This window comes from Psittacula echo (genome assembly GCF_963264785.1).
Source record: "Psittacula echo genome assembly, chromosome: 1".
Taxonomy (NCBI): Eukaryota; Metazoa; Chordata; class Aves; order Psittaciformes; family Psittacidae; genus Psittacula; species Psittacula echo.
In genome coordinates this window covers 67,839,143-67,860,490 of record NC_137735.1, presented here as the reverse complement: position 1 = coordinate 67,860,490, position 21,348 = coordinate 67,839,143, and the positions used below count along the sequence as shown (strand labels likewise).

Genomic DNA, 21,348 nt, shown 5'->3' with positions numbered 1-21,348 from the left:
TGTACCTGAATCTTTATACGATTTATGACTCAGTTCCTCTACTTTTGAGGACAAGGCAGCTACTATTCTGCCTGAAGTAACTGTAAGAAGCAGCAGTGTCTTAGTTTATTAAATTACACATTTAAAAGCCAGTGAAACTATTGAGCTTTTGTAAGTCTTGGATATGAATTTAGATATAACTTGGAATCAGTAAGCACTTAGTATTAAGTCCTATTTGAGGTTGTTGTATGGTTGGGTTTTTTAAAACCTAAATGCAGAACTAGACAAAGAAACTAAGTAAGCAATCAGTGGACTGGAGAAACTCTTCCCTTACCACGCTGTGCATTTTGGCCACATCCTGACTGCATGTTGGGGCAAAACCTGCATGTGTCCTAACCTCTGTATGCTCTCAGTTCCACTATAAGGAAACATACGCACAAGGGCAAGCAGGGAAGAGGTAGCCTACCAGTCAGCTGGGACAGCTGGGGAAAATGCTTAAACACAGTCTAGCAGACCTAGAGCAGGCAGCAAAATTGGCTCCTGCATGTTCATAAATCTGGATAAACTGTACTGGCTGAAATAAGAATGGTGTAATTCAAGACTCCTCACCAATCTGTCAGTTTGCCACTATTTCATTACAGCTTTAAGCCAGAGTGTGCCAGTTGAGTCTGGACAGGAAACCTGCAAAGAACTCCATCACAAATGACAGGATCTCCTGGGGACCTGTGCTTGGGTGCACAGCTGGAGCAGGGCTTGGCCAGATGAAGCAAAGCGTCACACAGGGGGCAAACGATTATTGGAAATAAATGTGTCATCAGCTGTTCGGTCTAGCGTGTGCATTACTATGTCTCAACTGCAAAACATACTTTCATCAGAAATACCTTTTTAACTCTTTGTACCCCTTTTCCTGATGAAAACTTTCATGAAACAATAAAAAATGTAGTATGTTAAGCAATTTGATAAACCTCAAATATGTATCTGTGAATGCAATCAAGTATGAACAGTTTCTCTCTTCTTCACCCCACCTAAACCGAGTAACTAAGCAAATGCGGGTTTTGCAATATTTGACTCAATATATCTATATATATTAACATGCTTAGGTGCTTGTGACATCATATTTTAGCATCACTTCCTCCTAACTTCCAGACAAAGCTTAGTTTTCATTTACCTGGATAAAGCATCCCCCAAATTTAGGTGAACAGGGCAGCAATCTATTACAAGTGAATTCAAAGTGATCTAATCTTATAACCCTTACAGCAACATGAAGAAGCACTGCAATGTGAGATGAGGTGATTTACCTTATTGCTGGGACTTCTAGAAATGCACTGTTATGCAGCCAAAGTTTCTCTTTATTCAGGAATAGTCTTTCCTCTGAAGAAATTTTATGTCAGTTCATAATGAGTTTATAATGCAGCCTTGAATTCTCCTTTACTCTTTTTCAAGTGGGGGAAAAAGTCAAATTGCTACCTCCTGACATTTATCTTCATATTTTCCTCTCTATCTTCTTGTTGATTAATATTTACATGGAACATAGTAGCTGAAACTGTATAATAAAACAGAAAGTATAAATCTATATGAAGAGGATTTATATGAGAGCAAATACTTTTGGTCAGGTGGACTGTAAGTAGATTGTAACTCACTTTTACAACAGTAGGAACATCTGCATCATCCTGACAACAGCCTTTCCTATCCTCAGATGCAAACTTTGCTTCAGACAGGTTTTGCTTGGGGCCCAGGGAGGGACCAAAAAGCTCACAGCAAAACCACGTGGGATGTGGAACAGGTATTGCTACAGCAGTCCATCTGATTACTTCCAAATAGCAGCCCGTGTTTGCAAGGACTCTAGAGGATGTTGATGGAATCACCACACAAGTTTAGGCAGACAGTATCAGATTTTGCTGAAGACATGGTGATTAGCAACTATCTCTGCAGCTACTTTCATATCTTTTTTTTGGCCACAAAAATATCAGCATATTTAAAATGAAACCTCTGCTTATATTTCTGAAGCAATGGGAAGGGTGACTATGAAAATCTTTGAAAGGATAGTTAAAATATATATGATATTATTCTTCACGATGAGGGCAGTGAGGCACTGGACAGGTTGCCCAGAGAAGCTGTGGATGCTGCAATCCTGACAGTGTCCAAAAGGTCAGGCCGGATGGGGGTTTGAGCAACCTGGTCTAGTGGAAGGTGTTCCTGCCCATGGCAGGGAGGATTGGAACTGGATGATCTTGAGGTCCCTTCCAACCCAAACCACTCTATGATTCTACGATTACCAACAATAGCTGAAGTCTAGTGACTTTGGTAGATTCTGAACTTTCAGTTTTAAGAGCATGAGAGACACAGGAGCATCTTCCCTACCATGCCAGTTCAAGTTACCTGTACTCGAGTTAAGTCTCACAACTGGAAGTCAACACTCAGGCTCCACCAAGTAGTTAGAAGCAGTACCAAACAGCCAATTATTTACTGCTGTTATTGACAGCAAACACATTTCAACTCAAATCCTTAAGATAGCTAGCCCTTTAGTATAAGGAGTTTAAAGGTCACAGGCTTAAGCTATTGATTTTTATATGCACAGAAACTGGGACAGAACCAATGCCTGATTTACACTTGGACCTAGTACTCAAGGGCTGAAAGGCTCTGAGACTGGAGACAAACCAAACAATGCTTTACATGACTATTATACACTTTTCATATTATGGAAGTACTTAAGACCACTAGTTTTGAGCTAGGATGCCCTGTCCTAGTTGTACAACAAACAAAAAAAGGTTATTTGCTATCCCAATGTCACTAAGATCCGAGAAACAATAACTGGATAGAAATCAGAAGAAATACTGGAGACTACTGTTGCTTAATGCAATATGCTGCAAGCAAAGATCAAGAGCAGCCTAAATGTTTTAATGGGCAAAGCAGAGAAAGAAACTAATGTAAGAGGAGATTTAACAAATGTGTGGAAGAAAATTAGCCAGAGAACAGCATTTGAGTGAAAGAGGTGGGAGCTGACAAGCTGCAACAGTAGTTACTGCAACAGTAACATGTGGGATAAGTGAAAAGGGCATTAGAAAACACAGTTTGACATGTGAGAATATTGGGCACTCCTGTTGTGCTCTAGGCATGTCAGTGAAAAGGCACATTCCACAACATGGAAGGGAAGAAGAGAGGTTTAACAATATTTAAGCAGAGGTGTCTACCTGCTTTCAGTGAAAAAGATTAACTTCAAACCACCTTCCTAACTAGATGTTCTGTAACAATAGAGCATTAGTTGATTTGCTCCCAGTGCTTCTCTGTGGAAAAAGGTGACAACATACACTCTCAGTATGTTGGTATGTTCTTGGGTTTTCCTCAGAGGGTAGAAGCTTCTAACACCATTCAGAAGCAAAGACTATCTTTCCAGCAACATAAGCTTAATACAAAAATCGTTCACCACATGCTGTTACCTCCTCCATTAGTTACTAGTATCAACTCTTATTTACACATTTGTGAGATTTACCAAGCTTACAAGAGAATGTGGTTCTGAAGACTACATATTTATGTTTGTCATGGCTAAAAGTTTGTTAAGAAACCAGGCGCTAATAATAATAATTAGGAAAATTATGTCACCTGAAAGGAATTGGTTATTCTGTTTACTGTGGAGGAGGAGACAGCTCTGGAAAGAGAAAAATTAAAACAATATATATACTACAACATGTATTTACCCTCCACCAAAAAGGACAAAATAAAACCCAAACCAAAACACCTTGCATGGAACACCAGCAGAGAAAGGCCAAAAAGAAAGGGGAATTAAAATGGAATTTCAGGAACAAGGAGTCACAAGAAACATGGTGCCAGGGCTGGTAGCTACAGATGGGACAAATGTTTTCACTTTATCTTCTCTTGGATCTTAGTTTCTTAACGCACACCCTGCCTTTGCTTCTCTTTCTCCTTCCCCACTCCCAGCAGGACTGCCACCAAGAAAAAGTGTTGTAAGATAAACAACCATATAGTCGACGAGAAATTATGAAAGCGGGAGGGTCAGCACTGCCTTTACTCAATATTCTGTTGTGGTGCCAAGATCTCTATTGCCACTTCTATCTGTTACAGAAATAAATAATATAAATAAATTAACGGCTAGGCAGAGTTCTGCCCTCATCCCATGAATTACTAATCGGCTTATTCTAATTCTACAGCATCTATAAAACCAGACCTTTTTTAAAGGTGCATATGGAAAGCATTTAGAGATCGCCTCTCTCTGCCTCACCCAAAACTATCACATAACAAGCCACGTCTGCAGACCTCAGAGGTACTGTTTGGAGAGATCTTCTCATTTATTTTTGGAAAATAGCATCAGTTTCATTTTTTCTGAGAATCTTAGACATGGCTTTTCATAGAACTATCCAGCTTGTGCCACCTGCATAACCTATGAAAGAGACACAAGTAATTTTAAGGCTTATAAATGAAACTGTAAAAAAGTCAGGGGGGCTCAGCCTCTCACACGCCTCGACCTCCCCCCAGGTTCTCCCTCACTGCCGCTGCCGCACGACGGCCTCACTCGTCTCCGTCGTCCCTGACGGGCAGAGGGACGACGGGCAGAGGTATCCCGGCCGCTGGGGCAGGGGAACCCAGCGCCACAGTGCCCGGACGGCCCGTCGAGAGGGAGATGCCGCCGGCCAGCCCTCCCTCCGCTCCCCGACCCGAAGGAACGGACAGGACGGGCTGCTCTCGGCTCGCCTCGGCTGAGCTCGCCCGCCGCCCACTCTCACCTCGGGCTCCCTGCCACGCCGTGTACCACAGCAAGGGGAAGGAACAGCCGAGGCACAGCACCGCCAGGAGCCGGCCGTGACGGAGCCGCATCTCCCGACGGGACGCTGCCCTCACAGCCCCGGCCGCGGCTCTGACGCCCGAACGCCACTTTCACCCGGGCAACTGCTGACCGGGCGTGTCCACGTCGTGGAAACCTGCCCGCCCCCCGCGCCGAGACGGGCCGGGGCACGGGCACGTCCTCCCGGCACCCCACTTCCCGGGAGCAGTGCCGCCGTGCATCTCCTCGTGCATCGCTTCACGGGAGGGACCCGCTCCTCCAGCCGCCGGGCATCCCCCCCCACAGACAGCTGCTCCGTGAAGGAGCGCTCCGGCCAGCCCCGCTGCGCAGCCCCGGATAGAGCGCTCCCCTAGCATCAGCCCTCCTGACGCTAGGAGCCAAACTGGAAAACCTCTTCACTGCAGCAAGTATAGGCTGTACTTTTACAGCCACGACTGCCCCGCGCCTGGGCAGGTACAGTATAGCTCAAGTCACACCACCAGAACGATTATCAGTATTTTGCTCGTTTAAACCCAATGTTTCATTTGTTTGCATATCACTGATAAGATTCTATCAGGAAGGCAACCTACAGTGTACAATTAATACACACACCTAGCACAGTCATGAAGAAACAAAGTTTTTCTGTTCATCTTTAGAGAAAAAGTAGGGAAAGCAGATGCAAAATCTAATCTGCTGACATCCTGATGTGCACTGGTTAGGATGACATTTTACTTTGGCCATCGTGCCCCGCTTCACACGTGTCTTCCTGACATGGCAGGCACACCTCTTTCCCTGTTTAGATCCTTTGCAATCCATAAGCAAATGGAAAACTGGTCACTGTTTAGAATACATCTTCTGTAACATGGTTTACAAAGAGAGGAGACATTTACTGAGCCTTCCAGAATCTGTTACTGAGACACAGTTCTAATAGAACCACTCGTGGTTTAGAAGAAGAAAGTACCTCCTTTTCATATCTGGTCAGTGGGGAGTCAGTGGCTTTCACTTTGACGTGTTCTCTGCCTGCTCACAGGTCTAACCCCCAATCCCCACCTGCAATAAAAAAAACCAGTTTCTCATTCTGCATTGTCAAGTTCTGAAGGACAACTTCAGAAATCACACTGGACTTGGTCAGCTGATAAAAGCAGTAAGGTGTTTGCTATCTAATCTGTTACCTGCTTCCTTATTACTAGCATATAGAATTTATTGCCTTATTTACCCAAAGGACATACTATTTTATATAGTTTGGTTTATAAAAATATGCCTGTGTTATTAATACAATATCTCTTCCTTCCTTTTCTCTATTTGTTTACAACTGCATCTTAACTTATACCAAAGCCCCAAGTCATTGGCAATAGTGTCATGTAAGGCAAACAAAACCCAGCCCTGGTGTGCAGACACAAGCGTGCTGGAGACCTAGTGTGAATGCTGCCTCAATGTGCTACTCCTCATATCACCGACACCTTGACTACATCCTTCTTTGAAAGGACTTCAGACTCCCCAAATTGTACATTGCTGCTCCTGCAAGGTAATTGAAACCTTCCAGTGTCTGAATGATTATTTGGATGGGTTTACTTCTCTGTTTACTAATGACTTGGAATTATACATGTTATTACTCATGAATCACTGTGAAAGCTCGAGTTTGCCCTCACTATTCCTGATCAGTACTCGTTCACTCTAAACTTCCCTCTTCCTCTTTTCTGATTGCATCTTTGCTGTTTTTACTGACAAATGTTTAACCTACACTTTGAATATGTATTTGCAATTGTTTGTATTACCAATGTGATGATGACTCAATCTTCTCATGCTATTGCCTCCTTATCACCATTTTCCTTTCCAAATTAACAAACTAAAAGCTCAATGTACGACTTTTGATGGAGGATCAATGTAGATTTTGGCACAGTTGCAATAAAATAGAGATCTAGAACTAGGAGGAATAAATAAGCATTAAATATGTTATATGTAAGGAATAAAATGCCTTTTAATTGACTGGCCAGTGTTTTATCCGTTACAAAGCCAAAGCAAACATGTAAATGATGTGGTCAAGCGGGAGTGCTACTGAAGATAAGAATAACAGAACTCTAACACATGCTTAATTTTGGCTTATTTTCAGAGCCAGTAAGAAAAAAAGCCACAAACCATCACATATTTCCAGAAACTAATAACAAAGCTACACACCATACTGGGAAAGTCTATGCAGACTGCCACTGAATGCATTAGATGTTATTTATTAAGGCCACCACTAAAACAAATGCAGTTATTCAGCCGTGATGGGTTGTGGTGATCATTTACTTACCGCTCACTATTTAGACCAGCACCTTAACTTATGATGAGGTAGTGCATTAACTGATCCTCAAAAAAAGTCAAAATACCTCATCACTGAAAATGTCATGAACTTCCACTGTATCTGGGCCTACTACAGAGGCCCTCTTACTTCTTTAATACCTTCCTCCCAGTGCTCTTTTCGTATGTTATTTCACATGCTCAAGAACTATGCAGAACTGGAAAAAGATGCACAGGGATTTTTAGGGCAGTGATAAATACTTCAGACCAGTTTTACCTCAGAGTAGCAGACTTTCTGCATTTTTGGCAAACTGATCATCTTTAAAAACACTATAAAACATGCTGCCGAGTAACCTAAGTCATTTGACTTAGCTCCATCCAGGTGCCTTACCTGCAAGAAAGTTTCTAGGCTTGCCCTCATGCTTTGTAACTGAATCTCTTTTCTTGCTAAGATGATTATCTTATATTGTCAATGCTTGTTTTCACACATCTGTGGCTAAGTAAAAGAAAGATGAAAATAAATACTGGACAAAATACAGGCTCATGGGTGAAGTAAGTAATGGATTATTTTGTACATGGGTTGCACCTGTCCTTCATCTACAAGGGTACATGAACAAAGAATAACTGCCAATAACAATAGGTAATAGTTGCTGCCATGGAAAGTTTTCTGACTGCGTAGAGATCTGACTGATATTGCTGGTTAAAGTCCCCTTTTATTTGACCTGCTGTCACCTTAGAAATGTTATTTTAATAGGTAAACAGTAGGTCATTATCTTTCCTTCAACCGAAGTCTAGGTGAAGGTAATGGTGGAACGCAACTACTGGACACAAAAAGAGGAAGCTAAATTTTTTTCTTAAGCTACCACTTTACATTTTTGACTGTCCTAATACATGAACTGACTGAACACGATGATACAGAAGCATCTTGCACGAGTCAAGAACTAACATTTGTGTAAAATCAAACATGCTCACTGTTTGGCAAGTTATAAAAAGCTCTGAAAAGCCTGTCAAAACCAAATGCTTTAATATTTTTAAATAAATATATGTAACTGGTTACAGATTTTACTTTAAAATACATATTTAAGAAAACACTGTGTAAGTAAAAAAAGTGTGAGCTAGATGAAAACTTGCCTCTTTTAAACTCTCACATTTCAGAAGTGCTAAAGCACAAGACTTTAAAAATGTCCAAGCTCAAAAAGTCTAATTATAACATAGAGAGTATGGTGCAATGGCTTGTCAACACTGGATACTCTACACATCAGTCCTGGAGACTGGAAGCAAAGGGAACTGACTGAGAAAACAATGATAATCTACTGTGTGTATTTATTGTTATGGTAAAGTTTAAAATGTAATAAACCAAAAAAGGAAGTGGAACGAATTCCAAAACCTGCAGTAGTAGAAGTTGTTACTTTGGTTCTTGATCCATACAAAAAGGAATTTCTATTTAAGTATAAATAACAGTAAAAAAATACTGATAGTGATAGGAAGCTATTTAATCCATTAAAAGATGCAACGTAAAGTGAAACTCCTGAAGCAGTAGGAAGGTTTTATTTTGGTATACATCAACAGAAGCCTCATCAGCTAGAAATTTCCTTGCTGTTTGCACAGACCCACACTCTGAGGATGCACCTGCTGGGCTTCCCAAGTTACTCTGTTAGCTCATGCTCCTAATGAACTATCTCAAAGCAAACCTCGTTGCACAGGCGTGAACACTGACAGCAAGGACCTGACCATCCTTTCTTTTCCTCATGCTGTTACTATTCCTCTGCCTTATCAACATCAAACTATGGTGCCCCGCTGCTGCTGAAGCCATTCTCCTGATAATGATAATTCACCTAGCTGTGTTTAAATACCACAGCAGCAGCAGCAGCGCTCTGCCAAGCTGTTAGATGGCAGGCGTAACACAGTGGTTTTTTCCTGATCTGGATTACTTACTCAGTTGTTCACATACTAGCGAGGTGAGAGCTGTAGCTTACACTGGTTCTGCAGCACTGGCAGATCTTTTTCTTCCAATGTTTTTTATCAATTCTTGGGCACTGGATCTTTGATATCTTTTCAAGGTATTTTCCAGGTTTTGTCCATCTTGGACCAACCCATATGCAGGCAATGTGTGGAACCATCGTACCATCCTGTCACCAAGTAAGAATACTTTTTGATACAGAGAAATACTTTTTAGTTTATTTTCATCCAGCCGCACTCTAATGCTTTTAAAGTCAGATTACTCACTCAAGAAGTTACAACGAAAAGAAATAACCACCTGCTGCCTCTTAATATGTACCATCTCTCCTCAGTTTTAAAAAGTAGGAATCAGACAGCCAAATAACTGAAGTTCATGTATCAATGATTCCCCCGCATGAAACTTGGCACCTCTACTATGAGGGTAAAAATCCAGAAGGAGGATGCCAAATGTGTTGGTCCACCCTCTGAAATCCTCTATGGGACACAGGCCACCAGACCTGCTGTGTGGCTTTTGATTCTGTGTAAAAGGTACTTCGATTTCCTCATATTGAAAAATATATCAGAATGTTGCCAAGCAAGTCTGTCAGCATCCCTTCAACCATCCCAATTTGCATACAACTTAGAGCAACAGAATTCCTTCTGCTGTCCCCAAGGAGCTGTTTACTAAAATAATCATTAATTATAATACAGTGGAAATACTGACTGGAACTAATTAAACCTTTAGGCTGAAGCTCCATTCAGCAATGGCATAAAAGGTGGCAAAGCACACCTTTTAGGAAGCATCTGGCCCAGGTAAATCCATAACATCCTTCTGATTAGCGTTGCCTTCAGCTTTCGCACAGCCAAGCAACAAGCCTCCAAGCATAGTTTAAACACTGAAACAAGCACAAGCGGTTCTGAACCATAATTTGTAAGGCACCACGAATGAGCTGAAGGTGGTAACTAGCGTTATCTGACGCTGATTGGTAGCTCAGGTACGAACTCGAATGTCTGTGCCAATTCCCTGGTCAGCTCTGGTGTGTCCCAACTGGCAGGCCCGTGCCAGACACACTAAGGTGTTGGGTGAAGGCCTCTGAACCACCACCTGGGAGGTGTTACCTCTGCCTGTGCCTGAACTGGCCTAGGAAACAAAGCCTCTGGGTCAGGAGGCGGCTCCACCCAAGCTCGGCCGCCCGCTCAATACGGCGCAGGCCACCCCAAGCTCTCCACTGCCCTCTGCCCAGCGCGGCGGGAAGGGCCAGGCACTTGCTGAGGGAAGGCAGTTACCCCCGCGGGGGCTCCCAGCGGGGCAGGCAGCCGCGCCGTGACAGCCTCAGGACGGGGACTGCTCCCCCGCAGCGGCGGTAGGCCTCGGCTGAGGGAGCGGAACCGAGCGCCACGCGCTCCTAGGTGTTACAGCCGCGCAGCACCCCCGGTAACCGCCACCGGGACGCGGAAAGACTCCCCCAGCCCAGCACTTCCGCCCCGTCCTCTCCCGACCCTCCATCACTTCCAGGTCGGGGAAGGCGGCTTCCGGCGGAGGATGCGGAGGGTTGCAAGCCGCCGGTAGGCCGCCGCCACGGTGGGCGCGGGGCAGGTGCCCGCCTCCAGCGCCGCGGGGCGCTGACCATTAACAGCCCATGAGGGCAACGCGGGGCTGAGGGGACCCGGCTTGGGAGGCCGGTCACACAGGCGGCTGCCGCCGCCGCCACGCCCCTCCCGCAAACGCGGGGCTTCCGTCATGCAGAAGATATTGATGTACTTCTGGGGCTTCCTGTACAACAACTACTTTCGGTTTTGGCTGAAGTGGCTCCTGAGGCTGCTGACTCAGAAATGCGAACTGCAGCGGGTCTTAGAGGGCTCGAAGGCGGGTGCGCGGCGGACGCTGAGCATAGGTAATGAAGGAAGGGTGCCAAACCGGGACGGGCTGGAAGCCTTAGAAACGGCCTGAACAGCAGCAGCTGGGAACCAGGAACTGTCCCGGTCGCAGCGTGCATCCACTGGATGGGGTTTTCAGACTTTCTTCCTGGCTGTTCAGTGAGGATTTTCATAGAATCATAGAATGGTTTGGGCTGGAAAGGGCCTCATCCAGTTCCAACCCCCTGCCACAGGCAGGAACACCTTCCACTAGACCAGGTTGCTCCAAGCCCTGTCCATCCTGGCCTTGAACACTGTCAGGGATGGGGCAGCCACAGCTTCTCCGGGCAACCTGTGCCAGTGCCTCACCACCCTCACAGGGAAGAACTTCTTCCTTATTTCTAATCACAGGCAGTTTAAAGCCATTTCCCCTTGTCCTGCCCCTTTAGGCACTGGAAGCTGCTCTAAAGTCTCCCTGGAGCCTTGTCTTCTCCAGGCTGAACAAGCCCAGCTCTCTCAGCCTGTCTCCATAGCAGAGGTGCTCCAGCCCTCTGAGCATCTTTGTGGCCTCCTCTGGCCACATCCCTCCTGTGTTGGGGGCCCCAGAACTGAATGCAGTACTCCAGGTGGGGTCTCATGAGAACTGAGTAGAGGGGGAGAATCACCTCCCTCGACCTGCTGGTCACGCTTCTTGTGGTTCAGCCCAGGATATGGTTGGCATGATACCTGTTGATTTTGAGATTGAGTAATTTTGTTTAATTATGTGTATAAAAGTGATGCAAAATTTTATAATGTGCCGCAAGAACATGTATTATCAATTATTTGAACAATTCAATTTAACTGTGACATTTACTTTTTTCTGTATTGCAGAACATTCACTGGAATCATCAAAGAATAAGGTAAAAGATACTAGCGTTTAAACTGTAATAGAAACTTCTTTCAGAGACAGATCCCAGAAAAGAACATATGCATTTATTCTTTGAGGGTGGAAGAAAGTAGAGGCAGAGAGAAGAGAACAGTATTTCAGAGTTCTGTATGCTAGGGTTAGTCAAGGCTTCTCAAAAATAACCCTATGTCCCTTCAAATGTTTGTTCCCATCTCTCCAAAAGTTTACCTGCTCTTCAGCAACCCAGGCAAGTTGTTATGAAGAGCTTGTGCTCTCAGAGAGGGTCAGTTCTCCCTGTCACAACAATCTCTGCTGTTCTTGTAGAAACCAGAAGTGTGATAGAGATTAATGATATGGATAAAGCAATTAAATACTGTGTGTACAATAATGTCTTGAATTGCTGGAAAAACATAATACAAGTTTGCAGGTGGATATTGGATGACAAACTCATTCCAATTGTTCTGTAGCTGTTAAACATAAGCTAACACTTTAAACCCTCGAATGAACAAAACCTGTTCTCTGTAGACATTGAGGTGACTGCATTCTCTGTTTTCCTAGCTGATCACTGGAACATTATGTTGAGAGAGAATTAGTAACTGCCACAAGCATCTTTGTTGCAGTAGAGCACAGTATGGGTGGGTCTTTTAGCATCTTTTAATGAAATATCAACTATATTAATGTTAATTTTTAAAAGAGTTAACCTTTTGCTGTACTGAAATGAAGCTGCTTTGGTGTTAGTATGAAACGTGTTAAAGAATGCATTACGACCATAAAAAGTTTGGAAGATTAAGTGAAATTTTAGGTGGGCAGTGTATAGTTATTGTTAGTAATATTTGCCCTTTACCTTAGAAGGCTGCAGAATAGCAGTATCTTACATTATGTTCTTTTGTTTCACACCAGCATTGAAACCTCAACTTTGTTAGCTCAGCATCTCCTAATTCTGAGGCATTATTTCCTTATTGAAATTGTATCCCTCTTACTCCTGGACAGCTACATTTTTTTCAACTGGATTAGGAATAATATATTTCAATTCAGCGTTTGAAAGCAAAGAAGAACCTTGACCTTGGGAGCCTTGAGAACCTTGGGGCCTACAAGGATGCTGGGGAGGGACTATTCGTCAGGGACTGTAGTGATAGGACAAGGGGTAACGGGTTCAAACTTAAACAGGGGAAGTTTAGATTGGATATAAGGAAGAAATTCTTTACTGAGAGGGTGGTGAGGCACTGGAATGGGTTGCCCAGGGAGGTTGTGAATGCTCCATCCTTGGCGGTGTTCAAGGCCAGGTTGGATGAGGCCTTGGGTGATATGGTTTAGTGTGGGGTGTCCCTGCCCATGGCAGGGGGGTTGGAACTAGATGATCTCAAGGTCCTTTCCAACCCTAACTATTCTATGATTCTATGATTCTATGATTCTATGACTAAGCAACTCACCAACTTTTTATTTACTCTTTATGGGACTCCTGTGTAAATGTTGTTTATAGTCTGACAAAGTTACAAATTATGCTTTTATGTAATTATTGCATATGATATATATGCAATTTGATCCTGTTTATTGTAAATATTTACAATAAATTGTTCTTTCATAGTAAACAATATGTACATGGCAAGTATACAGAAGCTGAGAAGTAAGAATAAAGTAGAGGATAGACTTTGCAGTCCTCATAAGACTTTTATTATGTTAACTTCCTAGATTTTGAGAAATGCTGTGCATGTTGAAGAAGCCGAAGTGGAGAAGTGTGTCAGAGATTTAATGAAAGAAAAGAAAATCAAACAGAAGGATACAGGGTATGTTTGGAACCCGAACAGAAGTTCTTCATGGCAGATAATTCTGATTTTTTGGCATATTCTTGTAGTTGCTAAATCTGATACAATATTTAAGCCATTCAGCACAAGTATTTAAAAAGAAATTAGAAAACAAGGTATTGTCATGTCCTCTTCTGCTCTAGAAAATAAATTGCCAAGTTTTAATTGACATGGATTTAGGATAACTGCATCTCTATCTTGCAAGCTCCTTCTGTTACTCCTGATTTCTAAGTAATGTGATTATTGCATATGTTGGTTACGTAAACTATGTGATTGCATAGATATATTTGAGAGTATAGTGATGTCTGATGAATGTTTGCATTCATCTCCATAAGTAATTATGAACACTTGGGAGGAAAAATTGTGAATAGTCAAAATTTTAAAGTTTAATGAAATGCTTTGAAGCTGTTAAGTATTTCCAACAAAACTTCGCTTCAGAATTTAAAAGTCTAGCGGCAGGTGAAGGATGATATATGGAGTTTTCTTGTGTCATCGCAGATTTCAGCTAAATGACTTTTTACTTACATAATCTAAGTGAATAGCACCTGACTGTGCATCTCTGAAATTAGCTAGAAGGTTTTTAAAGTAGAAATAAGGTCCATATAGCAGTGTACTTGACCAATATGCTGTGCTTTGAAAGATAAAAGTAAAGCACTTCCTAATTCTGTGTTGCAGATTAATTAATTAAGTAATTGCATTAACATAAGAAATGTCTTATCTGGTAGTTCAAGCAAGGATTTATAACTGACTTTATGCCAAAAATAGCTATACCTCTTTATGAGCTTCTGTGTGGCGTTTTGTTATTATTTCAGGTTTAAGACAGATCTGCGTATATCCTTACTGCAGATATCAGGTTATAAAAAACTTTATTTGAATGTGGAAGATCTGAGGAAGATCCCATATGATTCGGATAATGAAGAGCATGAAGACCAGTTAATTGAGGTGAAAATAATAATTAAATACAAAAGCTGTTTGTTTGGCTTTTCCACTCCCAAGTCCAATAGCTCAAGTGAACTTAATTTATTGGTAGTATTCTTACCAGTTGGCCTATTAAAGCTCTTTTCTACTTGTGAACTGCTAAGCCATTACACAAGTGCCACATTAAAATACAACATCAAAGCAAAACAAACTAGTAAACTAGAGTTACTTCTGCTGAGATTATTTTGTGTGAAATTAGACGTAACACCAGTACATAAGTATCAAAATACTTTTGTAATGGATCACTGAAGGATCGTAACTAAAAATATATTTAATGTTATGCATGTGTCTAATTTATAAACCAATAATTACCAAATTAAAAAAAACAACAAAATGAAATACTAGTGTTTTCTTAATACTGCATCCCAATCAGTGTCAAAAAGGATAGTTTCGTACTGGAAGATAAAAGCTATCAGTAATGTATTTTAGGTAACAATAAATAATAGCAAGGAAATAATACAATACTGCTTGAGGCTTTTTTAAATAGCTTCTACTGTGCAAATACATTAGCATGTCATTTGCAATTATCTCAATTAGCTATGCAAGTCCCAACATTGACATGTTAAGTGAGCATTCATTGATAGTTTGTATTTCAGTTTATAGCTATCCTATCAGAAAATGGTGCATAAATTAATTTCTGATGTGAAACAAATCTTTGTCTCTTTAGTCTTGATACAGTGGCTTTGTCTGTGAGGGGAAATGGTCACATTTAATGTTAAATGTAATTATTTTCACAATGTCTGAAATAAGCTATTGTATTATGACTCTAGATTGCTACTGATGCAAAGAACAGCATGCAGATTGTATTCTGTTCCTTGGTGAATGGTTTCTAATGTGCAGTAGCAAGTGTTCTGAATTACATGACTTGGAATACTTTAGCAGCCGTGCATAACATGGAAGCATATTTGTGTAGCTTTGGAATTTGCTGATGCCTCATGAGAATCTGAAGGCCAGAATCACCAAGCAGTGGTGTGACATTGGCTTCCAAGGTGATGACCCCAAAACAGACTTCAGAGGAATGGGACTGCTGGGATTAATGAATCTGGTGTAAGTGAAAAATAAGCATTTAATTTCTTTTGTAACAGATTTTCAATATCTGTATATTTTCTCTAGATAGTGCTATTTCTAATAAAAACCGAACAGAAGCAAATAGAAATTTTGGCTTCTGTACAGTGAAAACTGGTATTTTCTAAATAAGTCAACATTTCTAGAGGTTGCACATCTGTAAATGTGTGGCTGAGTAAAGGCCAAAAAGCAAGTTGAGGACCAGAAAATTGCCTGAGACACCTTATTTTTTTGTTGTCATATGATAAGATTTGGTAGGTTATAACTTAGAAACTAACTTGTCAATAGCTTTTTGAATTCCTAAATTTCTGTAATGAAAAATAAAAAGGTTTGCATAATGTTGCTAAGCTAATTTGTAGACTTGGGTGAACTTCATATTTTTCAGAACACAATTTTTCTTTCCCATCTTTATAGTTCATACTGAATATAATTTAACTTGCTACCTTTGCCTTGGTTTTCATTGTGTGCCATTTTTCAGTCCAGGGTGGTATTCAGCTTTAGTTTAAAGCTGCACATTTTGATGTTGAACATGTTAATTTTTTTTTTTGTTTGTTAATATATGAGCTTTACAAAATAATGCAAGATCCTGTTTTACACTAACAGGTATTTCAGTAAGCGCTACACAGATGAAGCTCGTCAGATTCTTTCTCATTCACATCACCCAAAGCTGGGGTAAGTCACTATATTTGACTTTTTTTCTGGCTTGCTGTGTGTAAGAGCTCATATGAAGATCACAAAGTATGTCTCCTGAAAATAAAGAGGAGAATATTTGTGGGTGTTTTGTTCCCAATAAAGGGTGAGAAACCCAACACAGAAATCAATTTAAGGCTGGGAACTATGTGCAGCTTTGTTTTCTTTTTTTTTTCAGAATAGACTTGCTGGGACAAAAATGTTGCAAAATACTGGCTTTGGCTAACACAGTGAACACCTTTAACATCATAGTTATCCTTATTTGTAGTAGGCTTAGTTTAGATTTAGAAATAAATACTTACTTTTTGCCACCTTATGATCCTGTGTTGGGATGGTAAGATGATCTGTTAAGCTCCCTTTTTTGGCTGGGTTTCTGTTCTGTGATAAATATATACAAAGAGATGCTTTGTGGTTGTTCAAATTTAAATACATTTTTGAAAACTTTGTATATTAAAACATCTAGGTTATTTATAGGGAAATATACTCTAAAACCAGTCAGGTACAGAGGAAAGCAAGTATACCTGTGTAGATCATCCAATCTGTCTAGTCTCAGTTAACTCAGTCACCTACCAAGAATGGGAGGCTTTCATGACTTCCAACTAAATAATACTACCTTGCGCAACGAGGTCATGAATAAGAGATCAGAGTTACATCAATTAAATGTTTGTATTACTGACACTAATGAATCATTTTTTTTCCCTTCCTCCAGAAACATTTGTTTCAGAGGTCCTTTAACAATTTCTATTACGGTGCTTTCTCTGCCGTGCAACAGAAAACCAGATTTTTCTCAGCTTGAAGAACAGGTTGAGATGGCCATTCCATTTATACCGCAACAGCATTTTTGATGTCTGATTTTTAATATTCCAGCAGAGCTGATGATTTCCAGTAAGGAAACTGAGGTCAATGCTGATTAGCTTTACCATCTCATTATTGCCTAATGGCAGCATTTGTCATACTATTGTATAGGAAACTAATGTTTTTAGAGAGCTTTTACATGGTTGGATGCACCAGGGAACAGAAAGAGTGGTCTGTAGGCCAGAGTCAGCTTGCCAACAACAAGTATCATAAGAAGAATTGACCTGCAGTTATCCTAATGCAGACTGTTTCAGGGAAGCTTTGAAGTCCTTCAGTCCATAAGGTAACACATGATATCTGATTGGTGTTGCAGATATTCTTATGCAATAGTTGGAATCAACCTGACAGAAATGGCATACAGCTTACTTAAGAACGGTGCTTTAAAGTCTCATCTGTACAACATGGTCTTTGGATTGCCGCAGATGGAGCACTTCCATCAGTTTTACTGTAAGTATCTGTAGCTTCTGTAGTACAGACTACTGGGGAAGGCCTAGGGTTCAGGGTGCTGAAAATGCACCTGATGCTTACACACTGTGCTACAGAAATTCACATTTAAGGGATACATTTGGGTGGCTTTCCATATATTAGAGACTGCAGTCTGAAAACTTAGTATTTGCAGATTTTCTGTTCTATTCATTATTACAGCATCCAAATGCTTGCTGTTGACCATGATGGGACAGTCCCTACTTTAAGGGATTGATTAGAGTGTAAATGATCGTTCTAGTCTAGCTAGATCAAGGCAGAAAATTGTGGAGGCCTTTTTTCCAGGTCTGCATTTTTATTTCTTCACAGGTTACCTGGTTTATGAATTTGACAAGTTCTGGTTTGAAGAAGAACCAGAAAGCATTATGCACTTCAACCACTATAGAGAGAAATTCCATGAAAAAATTAAGGGACTTCTCCTGGATTGTAATGTGATACTGACCTTAGGAGATACAAAGAAACCTTAACTCCTCTGCAGTCTATGAGGTTCTGCATCAAAAATGGAGTTATGCATTTGGATAAAACTCTTGCATGTTCCACCAAAAGCTGTTTAATAATAGAACCTTTTTTCTGTCTTTTTTTTTTTTTTTTTTTTTTTTACATTTAAGAGAATAATCAGAAGTGAGTTCAGAAAGCTTGGACAATCAGCCTCTGTTTACAGGTCTTTATATGCTATTCTCCAAAGGACAGCTTTTTTAAAAAAACAAAATGCAGAACAAAAACCAGCCAACAAGCCAAGACAAAAAATAACCCTCTAATCTCAAGAGCCTCTGGAACATTTGGTTTCACAATTTCTATTATACTTCTTGTTGCAGGGACATGAAGCAGGTATTTATGCTGCATCATGTTTTCCATTAACTAATTTGACTGTTAATAGTCTTTTAAAAACTTCTTTTTGAAATTACTCTGGTTTTAGATTTTGTGTTCTAGTTCTTAAATGTAGTTGATGGTTCACTCATCAATGTTAAATTTCTCTGTAAAGAAGATGTCCATGAAGGGGATGTTTTAGTCACTTATCATTTTGGAGAACAGCCTTAATCCATCAACATACTGACTTACTTAGGAGAAATTACTTCTGACTAAGGAAGTTTTCTTATCTATGGCTTTGTACCAGCAAATTCCTATGCTTGGGAAAAGCTTAGTTTGCAAACAAACAAAAAGAACCACAAATCATCAGTGTGAGGATCAGATCCTCTGACTAAAGCTACTCCTTCTAAAAATATTCCTACTGTAAAACATTTCAGTTCTTTCTAACCTGACTTCAGCTGCTCAGGCTGCTTGACTTCACATCTGTTGTCAGCTCTTCCTTTAGCAGCTAATGGAGTCTTCTCAGTGGGAAGTACAAGAGTTAGTTTAGCCCTTTTATATAGTTCACTTATTTCACTCATTAAAAACCTTTGTTGCAGCTGCAGTCCCTATTTTGTGAGAATAAACTCACATGAAGTACAAGTCTAACAAAGATGTCTTTTCCATGGAAGGGATGCAACTGTTACATGTTTCTTAATCTTGGCATCCTCAGACAATCTAGTTAATAGGACTTCATATCTATAGTGTGACTAATGATTGCTTAAAGCAACTATAAACACATTTGGTATGATCATCGCTTCATTTTTTAAAAACCTACTATTAAATATAAGTGCCTTCTGCTTTATTCAATCAGTGTTTTACTTTGATTCTGTAGCCAGATCATAGCCTTAGAAACTTGATTTATTTGGGAAAGACTCTTTGAGTATATACCTAAATAGCACACAGTGGCAGAAAGTATTTGTATGCTAATATAAGCTTTCATGCCTTTGTTTGGTTTTTTTTTTAATCATCTCAGGTAAATTGGTTAACTTTTAGTCAATGACTAATCGTGAAGAGATTCCTGAAGAATATAATTATTGAACACAAGGAAAAAGACAAACCCATTTTTGTAATGAGTAATGTTACACTACATAAGTATTAAATGTATTATTATAATATGTAATACTACATCTGCTTGGAGATAATCAAACCCCAACTGGGCATGGCCCTGAGCAGCCTGATTTAGGTGACTGCTCTGGGCAGGGGGTTCGACTAGGTGATCTCCAGAGCTGCCTTCCCACCTCTGTAATTCGGCAAGTCTATTGAGTAACTAGTAACTTCTTGCACTGCATCTACCCAGTTGCTTTTGATTCCTTAAATGTTGGTGGTTTCTTATTTGTGGGAAGGCTCCTGATCAGGGTAGCCAGTATAGATGTAGAAGGTAACAGAGTTCTGTTTTCTTTTTAGGATACCTTCCATATAGATGAGAGTTAAACAATTCTCGATTTTAACATGTGCAGGGTGGAGAAGCGTTCTTCTCATCTGTGTTAGGTTGATGCTATTCTACTAAAAAGATAACGTGAAGATGCTTGTAGGGAGAGTGTTAATGGTTATGCCATGGCTTGGAAGCTGAACAGCTAAACTGACTGATTAGATAACAAAACTGACAGCAAAAGGCCAAGTTCTTTTGCTACTCCCAGGTACTTGACTCCTGTAATTCTCACCACTAACAAAGCTGGATCCTGTGGTGAGTGTTCTGGGATTCAGGTCTTGCAGGGGAGCTGTTTTTCCTGACCCTTGTAGATACTGTCCATTCCTAAAACCGGAGGAAGGAGGTGGAAAGTGGACTCTTTCCCAGTGGCTGAGAGGTTAGTTGTCTGTTACTTTCTAGCCCCAGCTTCCGGCATGTTTGTCTTTGTTAATAATTTTTGCTATTGCTTGCAGATCTGCTTTGCAAACAATGTAAGACTAACTTTTGGAATTTCAGAAGTGACCCCAATACGTTTAGCAGCAGGAGGAAAAGAGAGCCCATTCTTGGTTTTTAATCTACTGCTTGCTAGAAAGTAACAAAATTGCTTGAGCCATCCTCTAAAGCACTCCCCTGTGCCAGAGTCTGCAAGCTTTTGATTTTTTGTTATTGCAACAGTTGCAAATTAACTTACATCCTCCTCTTTCCAGCCTTGGAGCTTTCACTTGGCTCGTGGTTCACTGGGAGACTGGCATTTAGCTACTGCCGAGGCTTTTAAAGCCCAACCATCAAGCTTCACATTTCCTATCACACACCTAGGGCTTTTTAGTGTAGAATATAGGCTGAGCCTGATGAGATGCATCTACCGTGGCAGTACACAAGGAAAAAAAGTAAACCCAACCCTCATCAGATGAGTGAGATATATGGGAATGCATTAGTTTGCATGTAGCAATTAAGGTGAACATTCTGTTAGGCTCCAATACACCTTCCCAGTGAACAGATAGAATGTGCATGTAGTTTTGTATGCTCAAGTAGCCCAGGCCTCCTGTCTAGGAGTCACTGTCTGTAGACTAGCACTGGGTGTCCTTGTTTTGCACCAGTGGTAGGATAATTGTATTATGGTGGTAGCTAGAAAATACATGGGAAAAAGTAAAATTGTGGTTAGGGAATAAGAATGTGTTACTAGTCAGCATTTTATACTAACTGTTGTAGGGCGACAGTCCTAAGGTTATGGTACTAGAGGTAGGCCATGTTTCTGCAAGTTGATATAATCAATTTGTCTATATAAAGAATTTGTCTAACAGCAGAGTTTGTTGCTTGTGGTTTTAGTCTAAGAGTCTTAAAACCTTGCTAAAATCTTTTGTTATTTATTAACTGTCATGTTTTAAAGTATGTATTATCTTATCAGAATTTGCAGGTACTATTAGTTTTCTAACTTGCTGCCTCTTGAAAGCATTCACAATGTGAAAGCTTATATGCAATAATAATTTTAGTAAGAAAACCC

At 40.7% G+C, this 21,348-nt stretch overlaps 2 protein-coding genes across 2 annotated transcripts in view; one reads left to right on the top strand and one right to left on the bottom strand.

Moving 5' to 3' along the window:
* MGAT4D (MGAT4 family member D) overlaps positions 1 to 4,863 on the bottom strand; it is a 38,574-nt gene extending 33,711 nt beyond the window's left edge. Inside the window, exon 1 of the mRNA XM_080631144.1 lies at positions 4,719 to 4,863. Coding sequence (XP_080487270.1) covers positions 4,719 to 4,809 — 91 coding nt within the window. The 5' untranslated portion in view covers positions 4,810 to 4,863. The remainder of the gene's footprint in view (positions 1 to 4,718) is intronic.
* Positions 4,864 to 10,715: 5,852 nt separating this feature from the next.
* On the top strand, positions 10,716 to 19,032 carry ELMOD2 (ELMO domain containing 2; the record flags this gene model as incomplete). Its single annotated transcript, XM_080638978.1, has 8 exons — positions 10,716 to 10,869; positions 11,702 to 11,730; positions 13,407 to 13,501; positions 14,332 to 14,461; positions 15,411 to 15,544; positions 16,166 to 16,234; positions 17,421 to 17,554; positions 17,900 to 19,032. 8 exons carry the CDS (start codon positions 10,716 to 10,718, stop codon positions 18,055 to 18,057), a joined length of 903 nt encoding a protein of 300 aa, XP_080495104.1. The 3' UTR covers positions 18,058 to 19,032.
* Positions 19,033 to 21,348: the final 2,316 nt, after the last annotated feature.